This window comes from Dendrobium catenatum, unplaced genomic scaffold (genome assembly GCF_001605985.2).
Source record: "Dendrobium catenatum unplaced genomic scaffold, ASM160598v2 fragScaff_scaffold_264, whole genome shotgun sequence".
Taxonomy (NCBI): domain Eukaryota; kingdom Viridiplantae; phylum Streptophyta; class Magnoliopsida; order Asparagales; family Orchidaceae; genus Dendrobium; species Dendrobium catenatum.
In genome coordinates, this window is record NW_021318726.1 from 1,664,862 (window position 1) to 1,677,154 (window position 12,293).

The 12,293-nt window shown below is 38.4% G+C and overlaps 1 protein-coding gene across 2 annotated transcripts in view; it reads left to right on the top strand.

Moving 5' to 3' along the window:
• The window catches only part of LOC110099125 (protein DECREASED SIZE EXCLUSION LIMIT 1), a 46,195-nt gene that overhangs the window by 15,283 nt on the left and 18,619 nt on the right, over positions 1-12,293 (top strand). For both annotated transcript variants that reach the window (XM_020826186.2, XM_020826188.2), the window contains exon 8: positions 6,187-6,253. In XM_020826186.2, coding sequence (XP_020681845.1) covers positions 6,187-6,253 — 67 coding nt within the window. The remainder of the gene's footprint in view (positions 1-6,186; positions 6,254-12,293) is intronic.

Genomic DNA, 12,293 nt, shown 5'->3' on the forward strand with positions numbered 1-12,293 from the left:
TCCTGCGGTGTCAATTTTGCGGGGCAAAGCCTGCCGTTTAGAGGACACGTACCACGTCCTTACTGGCAGGAGCGTTGTTTTGAGAATGGATCCTATGCTATTTCTTCGACTTAGGAGCATTTGGTTCTTTTGTGTAAAACCCGAAAATCCTAATCTTAGGCCAGCTCGCACGCTTTATGTACAGCGCCGCGACGAGTAAAGTTTGAGTACACTATTCTTCAAGGTTACTGTCGGAATGTCACGAATTAATTTTATGAAGATCCTACGCGACAAGTTCTGATCGTTTTAGTATATAGAAGTTATTGCCGCAACTTTTTGCCTAATTAAAAGGTTTATTTTTAGAAGTCTTTAATGCCAACGTTTGCCCTCTAGGTTTTTATTTAAGCCGGAAGTTTAGCTTAAGTACGGGAATATGGGACTTTTAGCAAATCCTTTTCTCCCTAAATAAGCAACCGGCCCTTCTCCTCTCCCCCTTCATTGTCACGCGTAGATGAGACGCAAGCCGAGCCGACGAAGGGCTAGGCGCGTCGACCGGGCGGCTTCCTGTCGAGGGTGACTCCGGCGCACGATCTTCCCGGCGGAATTTTAGGTCGAATCGGGAAGGAGGGCGACGAGAGGAACCCTCCGGTATGTTTAATTTTCAAAACGAATCTCTCTGATCTCAAGTATTTTTGGAGATGCCAAATGTTTTTAGGCTTTTCCATAAGACGTGTAGATTCTCTTTCAAATTTCTTTAGGGAACCTTTAGGGAGATGATTAGGCGAAATCTTTTACGCATGAAAACGATAATTCTTTGAAGAGTTTTTGGATTTGAATCTTAAAAAAGTTTAGGGTTTTTGACCTATAATTCTTAATTTCGTACAAAACTCTTCATAGAAAATCGATTTCAGAGGACTATGGAAAATAATTTTAAGGGCGAGAATTTCGATTTAGTGGATCAAATTATATTTTGTAATTTTCTCGTAATGTTAATTAATTCCGAAACATGATTAATAATTATTAAATTAGGTTTAGGAGAAGCTTTGGATGATAGATTCTGATCGAAATTAAGGAACATAAGGTTTCCAAACTTTTAGTATTTTAATAATCCGACAAATAAATATTCATTTTATTAAATATTCATATTAGGCTGTCGTATAATCGTTAAGGGGAAATATAATTTAATTAATGAAATGCTTTTTTTCTGGAATCCATCTTAGGTTCTAATCGTTAAGAGAACGCGGAACCTTGTTGAAGAGCGGCGGATTTTGTGCTTAAATTCGAAGTAGGTGTCCAGAAGCAGTTAACTTATGAAGTGCTTTATTTTCTTCATTTCAATGCCATTTCATGGTTTCTTTAACTTCATCGTATATCCTTGTTTTAATTTTAGTAATTTTGCAAGTTTATTTTTAATTCATGTCGTTCTCATTAACTGTTGCATCGTATGGACCATAACGCAAAAGACTTTTAGACATGAAATATCGAATAGCCATTGGTAAAGGAAATTTAAATAAGGGACAATGAAAAGAGTATAAGAAATGAACATCCATGTCTGCATGTTCGATATAATTAATTAAATTTAATTCTAATTAAAGTTAATTATAATTAATTAGATTAATTATAACAACTTAATTAAAATTAAGCATAATTAATTATAATAAATATAATTAATTAAAAACAATTATTATAATTAATTAAAATTAATTAATATAATTATAATTAAATAATAATAATAATAAAAATCCCCCCTTTTTTTCTTTTTTTTTTCTTTTTTTTTTTACGGGATTAGGCCGAAGAAGCGTGCAGTATGAAGAAAGTTACCTGCACAGCAGAAGAGCTCCTGTGCTTGCTTCCGATCGGACAAGAGGGGAACGTCGATGAAGGAGCAAAGTTAAACAGCAATGGGGGCGCCGAAGGGGAGCGCACGCAAAGGAAGAAAGTTATCTTCACAGCCCGCGGGATCCTGTTCTTGCTTCCGACCAAAGTGTCGCGGCTTCTGATCCCTTACAGCCGACGAGCTCCTGCTTCTCGTGTCCGATCAAAATGCCGTAACTTCCGATCTGCAGGGAAGGGATAGTCGTGGATGGAGCGGAGTCAGACGGAGGAGGGAGGTTGGTCGCTGGGGGAGTTCCGATCCAACATAAGGGAAAGTCGTCAGGGGAGAGAGCCAGAGAGCGAAGAGAGAGTCAGAGGGAGCGCGGCTTCGTTTCTTCGGCCCTTTATCTACGCGATCGAGTCGTGTCGACGACGTGCAAGGATGCGACTTCGGTCGTGGCTGCGACGTGCGAACGACGTGGGTACGCAGAGAGTAGGTGAGGATTTGATTTTTCATTTTTTTTTTGCTGTGCTGGCTTACAGAAAGGGTCAACACTATGATAATTCATAATAATTTGCATTGCCACCACCTCTTCATATGTATGGATTGGTAGGTTGTTTCATTCATTTGCATATCTCCCCATGAGAGCATCAAATTCATTGTAAGATTTATGTCATCAACTCCCAATCTTGGAAGTCAGTCATTATGCATACGAAGAATGCCTTTACTTTTACTTGTGAGTGAAGTGTTGTATACGTTGTGGATCTTCTGACATCGAGTATGTTGTATTCATTGAAGATGAATGAATCAATCGAGTTATGCATCGTTAATACTCGCTATCAAGCTACATTTTGAATCTTTCTGATTATAGTTAATTGTACAGTTGATATAGATGTCACTTGTTTTCATCATTCATCATCCTCACGCATTGAGAACTTGTCTTCCACCTGTTCGCTTGTATAAGATTTGCATGACTCAAATCTTTCTTATTCAAATTAGGAAGATGGTACTTTAACATTCCATAGGGATTTTGGTTATCATTCCAAATATAGTCCCTTTATGTTCAAATTCAACTTAGGCTCATGCTTATTGCAGTTCCCTTTTAGATTCAAGTCTAAGTCCCTTTGTAGTCGAGTTGCAAGTTCTTGCTTGTATTCATGTTCAATGTCCAAACATGATCCTTTTCATTTGAACTTGAGTCCAATTTGTCCATATTATACCAAGTTCAAGTTTAACTTCAAGCGCACTTAGTTCAAATTCTTGTCCAAGCTTGAATCTCAGACTTGTCATCCAAATCAAGTCTTTGTTTAAGTTCAAGTGGCAAACTCAAATTCTATGTCCACAAATTCTTTATTGTCCAGCATTTTGTTCCAGTTTGAATTCGGTGTGAGTTTTCTTGTTATCACGTTGAAGTTTACAAGCTCAATTGAATGTCCATTGGAAAAGTTTAACTCTTTAGTTATCATTTGCATGATTATGCTTTGCTGAGTTTGTAAAACCCTTAAAAAAGCTATTTTTTTTAGTGTTGTTAGTCCCAGACGAACTGGCCTTAGTACGGGACGAACTGAAGAAATTGTGAAGAAATCTGTATGTTTCGTCTGTACGAACCTGGAACAGTCGGGATGAACCGTCGGGACGAATTGAACCCGAGAGTTTCATCCCGGGACGACGAAATTGGCATTTAATTTCGTTTGGACTATCTGGTCCACGATCTGGTCTAACACTGATCGTCGCGGGACGATCAGTGTTGATAAATATTCGATAGAGATATTCTAGAATTATTTTGAAGAGAGAGAAAGAGAAGGCAGGAGAGAGAAAGAGAAGGAGGAGAAGAGAAAGCTTGGTTTTGGAGCCCGCGGAGCGCTTTTCGTCCGACGACGCAGTTGGAAGATTTGTTTGTTTCGAAGTAAGGAATCCGAATCCTATTTCTGATTTCGAAGATTTCGAGTTTTGATAATTATGTGCTCAATTTTGTGTTTCCGTTACCGGAAAACGTGCATAATTTTGTACTGACGAAAGTTTTACCGCACAACTTCTGATATGTTTCTGATATGATATTTTTACACGATTTGAGTATTTTCTGTAAAGTTTCTACCGGTTATTTTGAGTTATGTGCGATTTTTATCGAATAGAAAATTATCAGGATGTTAGAAATTATTGCTTTAGTACAAGTAAAGCTTTGAAACGTTGTTTTCTTCGATTTCTGGTAATTCGGTAATTTTTGGCAATTGTGCATTTTTGCAACGCCGTCTGTCTACTATACGATATTTTAAGGGGGTTTTCTGCATTGAGCTAAATTGTATTTATTGATTGCAATACCTTATTGATATGCATACGAATGTGAAAATATGATTGAATGTATATTACTATTACTGAAAGACAAGTGAAGACTGGTTGAACCGTTGGTTGGAGATTGATTTGACCTGTACAGGATGGTGGGCCGACGGGCTTTCCTTTAAAAAGGGTTTGACGATATCCTCTATTGATCATTGATATAACGATTGGGAGTCATAAGGAGATTATTATGCCGACCAGTCGCTCGGGCTCCAGAGAGATCGGGTGGAGCTTGAGGTTGGATAGAGAGGAGATGGAGCTCGGTTTGGGCACTGGCTATAAGGGAGAGGTCAATCTCTCTCTCTCTCTCTCTATCTATCTATCTGAGATCAGGATCGGGAGGTATGTCGCCGGCTTCAGTGGAGATCGGGATGGGGTCGGAGGTTTGGATGGAGTTTCGATGTGGGAAATGGACGAGCGATAGGGGAGAGTCTTGGTCGTGCGTGGGAGCAGAGCAGCGAATGGAAGCAGAAGAGCCATCATCTCATCTGGCTTTAAGACGAGAGGAGCGTCCAGCTGGAACGAGATTTGGGCAGGAAACACAGAGAAGCGATGGATTCGGCGCCGTTCGCAGAGATAGGGTTGTAGCAGCGGGATTTGCGGGATTTCTGGAGCGTATAGTCGGCGTTGTATGACAGGTAAATGAATTTTTTTGTTTTCTTTTGGATAATGTATGGAGGTCAACATCTACCCCCATCTTTTTTGACACAGGCAGGATCTAATACATCTCTCCTAATAGGGTCATTGGAAAGCTGACATTTTAAGTGACCAAATCATCTAAGGCGACTCACTAATCTTATTTGCCAATGGAGTTACTCCAATCTTTTCATATACTAAGTGTAAAACCACTTATCCACGTAGGCATCTTCATCTATGCAGCACTTAACTTAATTTTATGCTTTTCTTTTAGTGGTCAACATTCTGCGTCATAAAACATTGCAGGTCTTACCACCATCTTATCACCTAAAATTTGAAGGGTACTTTTCTATCACACAACAAGCCCAATATATTCCTCCACTTCAACCATACAATTGAATTCTTCTAATAACATCCTCATCTATTTCACCATCACTTTGAACAATAGACATGAGATATTCAAAATGTGTACTATTTTTAATGACTTGATCACTCAATATTATAATCCAACTACTAGATCTATTATTATTAAAATTGCACTCCATATATTCGGTTTTAGATATACTTAAATGGAAACATTTAGACTTTGGCAAAGTAAAGATTAAGAAAAGAAAAATTGGAAAACATAGAACGTGATAAATGACAATTCTTGGCTCGATATGATAACATATTTGTTCATAATTCAATAAAATATGAGGGTAACTCTTCTGTCTCTGCACCTAGTAAGTTGGATTGATCAAGAAATTCAAAGAAGTACTGGGTGGACTGTCTGATTGCCTCCCATCCACTGCAATCTGCGGCGGTTCCCTTGAACAGCCCCCAAGAGATGGTTTCAGAGTTCTCGGTTCGTTTTTGACCGAATCATTGACTCCATGATTCCCTTCTTCTTTCCTGACCTCTCCAAACTTGGGGAATCCACACCAAAATATGGAACCCCTCCTCACAAATTTAGAAGGCTATCAGACACTCCTCCACCCAAGCAATCATCTATTGACAGCCAGGCCCTCTAGTTGCTAAATTATCCCTCATAATGAAATTAAAAAAGAATCGACTTAACTGTAATTCTAATTCAAAAAGGACCTCCCCTCATCCAATCATGTCAATATGAATTAATTTTAGTAGAATTCATAATGGCGACTCCATACTTAATGAATTATATCTGTTTTTGGGTAATTGCAGCAGTTACTTGACCTTCTACCAGTGCTTCATATTGAAAATTTGTCTAAATCTTTTCCCATTTTTGATATTCCAATCAAAAAATGACGAAACTCATTTGTGTAGGCTACGGTATTGTAATTTTCCAATGTGCTCCTTTGGTACTAAACAAATTTTGTTATGTATATGTATCATAATTAATTGTTTAATCTTCCAGTGGAATTTGATAAACCACTGATACCTGCTCATTTAGTTATATGCTGCAGGACTATGTATGGCTGTGCAGGCTTTTGTTCCATCTGAATCACAAGGCTTTCTGAATGTTGTTTCTGGGTGAGCTTTGTTTTATTCTTTGTTTTAAAACTTGTTTTCATGGTATTAATTATGCTAATAAAAATATAGTTATCCAAGTAACCACATACCGTTTTTGTTTTTGTTTCTAATTTCCTTTAAATATCTTTTATGCCATGAAAACAACTAAAACTTGAATTTCTATTGATTGAAAAATCAATAATAGCATTATTCAATCTCAGAAGCTCCTATCATATTTGCTAATCGCTAGCAAGTGGAAAGTACCGAGCAAGCGTCTAATCAGCACTTTGGTGATCAGGTTGGCCTGGCTTGCTTGTCTAGCTGAATCTTCTTGATGAGGTCATCGAGCCTAGCAAATTGAACATCGCGAATTGTTTTAATTGACTTAACTTTGATGCATAATTATATAATTCGTGGAGCTAAAATTTGATCTTCTTTTAAAACTCTTGTGTAACTCCTTCATTGCATCACATCACTTCTTCTACCTTGGGCTTGGTATTGTCCTATGGCCCTTTTTATGCTAAGAGTGGATTAAATGCTGGTGCCCTCTGCTTACATTGATGAGACTTATCAGCAAGATCACCAACCCTGACTGTTGGGTTTGTGATGTGAAACAAAGTGGCTAACAAGAATTGTGTTACGAAAATTAATCAAAATATGAACTTTTCTTTGCTAAATTTAAACTAATGTTTCTTCAAGTTAGACCTTAGAACAATATGTGAGAAGATTAAGTAATAGCAATCACTTACTACGGAGATTATTAGGATACTTGCAAAACAACAACCACATAAATAAATAAAGCTTATGGCGAAATTAATAAGAGTCCACAGTTTAACAATTAGATCGTTCACCTGGAGATCCCTCACTCACACTCATGACAATAGTTCTTTAGCGGAAGAATATTGCAAGCAAACTTAGAGACGCCACTAGAAGACACGTGATGCCGATGGTGCTAGTCGCTAGGGAAGGAGTCGGATTTGGAGATACAGGTGGTCGTCCGGTCATCTTCCACTCTCCAGTAGGTCTTTGTTCGTCGATGTCGTCCGCTAAATGGAAGAGAATGCGATCGACGTATTCTTTGACAGTGCTTTCGGATCCAAATCCAAGGTCAAAGAAAGGTGATTGGATGATGTCAATCTCCCCTTGAGAATTGAAAGCAAATCCATGATCAACTTCCGGATCCGCCCTACATGGTCATGGGAGGGCTTGGTGTGTTGCGGCTTGGAGGGTTTGGCCGACAGTGAGCGATCGAGGGGGAGGAGAAGGTGGGGCGGCGACTTGGGGTTAAGTGGGATGAGGAGAGGGGGACGGCTAGGAGAAGGGGGAGAGGTTATGAGGTTTGATTCTTTTTTGAATTAACTTCCCAAAGAAGGTAATTTAATTAATAGAATTAATGGGTTGGAGGGAAGATTAAGAATTCAAAATTTGAATTCAAAAAAAATAGGGAATCAAGAGGGGGCCGGCGGCATAATTAGGGGAGGGAGATTGGGAGGGAAATTAGTGCTTCTTAATGCATTAATCCAAGTTAGGTTAAGGAATAAAGATTCCAATTTAATTTAAAATTAAATTATATTTGAATTGGTAAACTTTCCTAATTTAACTTGGCTAATTTAGGAAAATTTTTAAATTCAAATTTGAATTTCAAATTGAATGAAGGCTTTCCCAAAACATGCAGGCTAAATTAGGAAGGGCTTAAAGGTGATTAAACCAACATTAAGTGGGGGAGAAGAGGGGTGGCCGGTGGTGGGATTTGGAGAGGGAAATTTTGGCGGGGGAAGGATGGAGGGGAGGCCGTCGGGTTGGGGAGGTGGCCGATGGTGGGAAAGGGTGGAGAAGGCGGGAGGGGGAAGGAGGGAGGAGGAAGAATACAAATAAAATACTAAAATAGAAAAACCAAGAGCTCACCCGTCGGCAGCTATTGGGCACTCCGTTGGCCCCTCATGGGCTTCACCACTCACATGAACTCACAAAGAGATCTGTAAGAAACAAGATAGAATTTCATTCATCAAATCATTAACCCATACAAATCCAAGAGACCTTAATTTATAGGCTTCAATAATAAGAAAAGCAGAAAGACACAAATGCCATCAAGGCTACAATAGAGACTCACTACCCATAGGGGTAAACTTGGAAAACAGAAATACAAAATAAATAAAATACAAAATATATCAAAAATAAAAACTCTGGATCGTAGTCGTCGGTCTACAACTCCGTCGACGGTGCACATGCCAAAATCTCTGACTGATGTCCTCATCAGTTTGCACTGAATTTAATCACATTAGCCTGTTTTTTAGTGCATCATTGTCTTTTAGTTCTAGTCCTTATATTTCCCTGCAACGATTTATCAACATCAATAGGTGATTGTAGTAGCTCAATGATGTTAGACGTGGTTGCAACAACCACATTATAGATTTTTGCTCTAACTTGTGAGAATCTTGCCCTTCCCTTTATAAGAAGATATTTTGGGGTGCTATGCCAACATTGTATGATCACTCAGATTTTGAGGGTAGCCCTTCCCATTATAATTGTCACCATTTTAATTCGAGCTTCCTCATATGGAGTGGATGGGTACATGGTGGGGGGACTAGAACTTCACTAATTACCTAACATGTTGAAGTCTTGAAGATAGGTGGTTATTCGCCGGCCGCATCATTAACACGACAACTTTGTAGAGATAGAAAAATGCTCATAATATAGCTTTTAGCCATAGAGAAATAGTTCTGTGTACTAAAGGAGGAAAATGTTTCATCTAGTTGAATTAGACTAGGGGTGTAAGGGAGCTGAGCTGGCTCAAACTTGACTCCTTAATTAGCTCATTGGTCAAGTTTATCGAGCCATGAGTTTGAGCTCGAGCTCAAGCTTATTCTTGAGCTTATATATTATATGAGCTCAAGCTCAGCTCAGCTTGGCTCGGCTTATAAGCTTCTCGAGCCTCTTGATCAGATGAAAATATTTTTAAAAATTAATTTTAAATTTGCATTATATAATATATTTTAACATTTTTATATTATTTTATATTAAATGTAAAAAATTCAAAAAAGAAAAATTAAACAATTAAGTCGAGCTCGAGCTTAAATTTTTTTAACTATCTACATTTGAGCTCAGTAAGAATTAAAGGAGCTTAACTCGATTAAGCATATACTTGACTCGACTTGTTTACACCTCTAAATTAGATAAATTTGCTGCCCTAGGGAAGGTAACAACAAAAAGATACATGTTTATTTTTTAATATTTTTTAATGGACTTTCCAGTTTTTTTGCTGACAATAATAAACAATAAATTTGCTGCCCTAGGGAAGGTAACGACTTTTTTTGTTTATTATTGTCAGCAAAAAAAGGGGCTTATGTCTAGTTAATGCTTTAGGGAAAGAGTTTTATGGAGCAGCTTGAAATATTCTTTTTTCCACTGATTTCTTTTTTCCTTAAAAGGAAAATTATGGAATTTAGAAATAATCAATTCAAACTTCTAGGTAAGAAAATTTCGTTTTAGGCATATTATAGGTGCTCTAGATCTAATGGATTCCAAGTTCTTGTTAGCTTACCAGCATCATTGTCTTGCAACTCGTAAGAGTTTAATCCTCAGATGTCTTTGATGATGAATGAGCACGACTAAATCGTAGTAAACTTCTTTATTCCTCCGACACTGTCAAGGCGTTAACTATCTCAACTCTTCACTTAAAATTAGATTGCTGGGTTGAAAGTTTCTTGATTTGAAGTGCTTGTTTAGATATTGGGTGGCTCGAGCTTTTTGACAGTTGATCTGACATGCTACTTGTTAATTTTCTTCCTTTAATTGAGTATCGGTTGTATCTCCGGTTGTTCTCATCATGCAACAATCATCTTCGTTAAGTTCGTCTTGTTGTTGTGAAAATTTTGGCCAAATTTATATGTAACTTGAACAATGCCATAGCTTCTGACCTGAAGGTTATACTGCGAAAGGTGTTTCCTTATTATAGTTAGAGTGGTTCAGTATTGCTAGAAGACTATTGACAACTCTTTCATCTAAGCTTCTTTTCTGGGTTGAGCTTCTTATATAACATTGCTTATTTGCAACTTCAGTTTGCCTATTCGTTTTTAGATGACAAACAAATAGAAACATCAAGTTTATCCCATGCTCATCCTCCTATCAGTGAACCGTGTCTCATTATTTGTGATAATGGTGTCCGGTAGGTCAAATATGGGAAAGATTTTTTACTAGAGAAGTTTAACGATAACATCAGAAGTTGCTTTTTCCAAATCCACTCATGTCGTAAAGTAGTTGACTGACACTAGGGGGAAATGCCTTCGATCGCATTTGGTAGCTAAATGATAGGAGTCAATCCTCATGTAGTGATTGACCATAAATTGGTTATGGGTTGGAGCTCTTGAATTGATCGGTGTAGGATCCAAGCATGAGCTCGATATGATCAGCTTCTTGCAAACTCGATGGCATCACGCGGGAGATAAAGTACCTAGTCGCTTGGTATCTGAGTAGGCATTATTACGCCCTAATTAAGTTGAATGGGCTATACTTCTTTCCCATTCAATTTAATTCCTTGTTAATTTGCATGGTTTGTGGATTCCTTGTTAATTTGCATGGTTTGTGGATCCTCAATTGATAGTATGATCATCACCTCATCGAACATTGCTTGTGGTTTGATGTATTTCGCCAACACATCAGCAAGTTGATTTTCTATTCGTGGCACATGCCTCACCATAAAGTGAATCTCTGCTAGGACTTTCTTTAGGTACTTTTCTGCAATGCTATCTTTGGCTTTGTAATCTCCCACCTTCTGGTTGACGACCGATTGAGAAACAAGATAGAGGATTAGCTTCTTTGCTCTAACTCTGACTACTAGCCTCAGTTCATCAAGAATAATATCATACTCCTAGGTGTTGGTGATGTTGAATGTCAATTAGATGGCACAAGTAATGATGACAACTGCAAGCTAGTTAGGGTAGCACTGACTTTGTTGATGTTCCCCAAAAGCCCCATATGTGTAGAAGATCCAAGCATATTCTAAAGACATGCTATACTACGTTGGACGTTATCTCACTTTAATCAAATGAGCTATCGAGGTGTTTGAGGGCGATCATCTTGCTTTGTTGGGTACCCAACTTTATCATTCTTGATAAGTACCAGAGCTAGAAGTGATGGGAATCGCTTTAGGTCCCCCTCCCCTAGTAGTTTTCTTGAGGGGAACCTTTTGGACTTTGACAATTCTTTGTTTTGTGGTCACTTTGATTATGATAAAAGCGACCATTATGTTGTCTGGATTCTTGGGAAGAGTGAAAAGTGGTGATGGCCACCATAAGTACTCTTTATCTTGTATGGTTGTAAAGATTTTGTCAATCTTATTTTCAAAGCTGCGTAGTGGGCGTCTTTGCATTATAGCTTTGAAGGGGTGAGGACCCACTACCCTTGATGGACGTTGTGGTGCTATTGTAAGTCACCATTGCCTCAAAATTTAACTAAAAAAGCTTCCCTTTTTGGCACTTGGTCGTTCTTATCTCGGTTGGGTTAAACCTGATTGGTTTAGTTGTCCAGGCTATTTCTTTTGAGGAACATTTATAATGGGGACTTAACTAGTTGAATCCAGATTTATCTGGTGGATGATACAAGGCCTTATTTTATGCACCACTTGTGAGCTTGAGGACCTGTGTGAGGACGAGGAAGGCAAAATAGAAAGGGGGGAAGAGAAAGAGTGGATCCGGACAAAATCTTTATTATCTCAACCAGAAATATAAGAATAAGAGGTGTGATAGCTCTATCTATAGAAAAACAACAATATCTCTCTCTCTTTCTCTCTCTCTTCATCTCTTCTTCTATCTCTTCTCTCGTGTCTGTGTGTGTCCCTCTGATACCCCCACAATTTATAAGGTTTGGAGAGTTACAATAAAACATGTACAGAGTATTGTAGTTGTAATATCGGTCTTTGATGTGACTTGACCAGCTGTGGCGAGTGGTGTGGCCATATTTTAGTTGATGATGCGGGTGAGATGTAACCATGAGCGACTGGAGATCTATTCGGTGTGAGGTAGGGAGCCAGTTTTGGATTGCTTCGCCATAGAGAGGAGGCGAG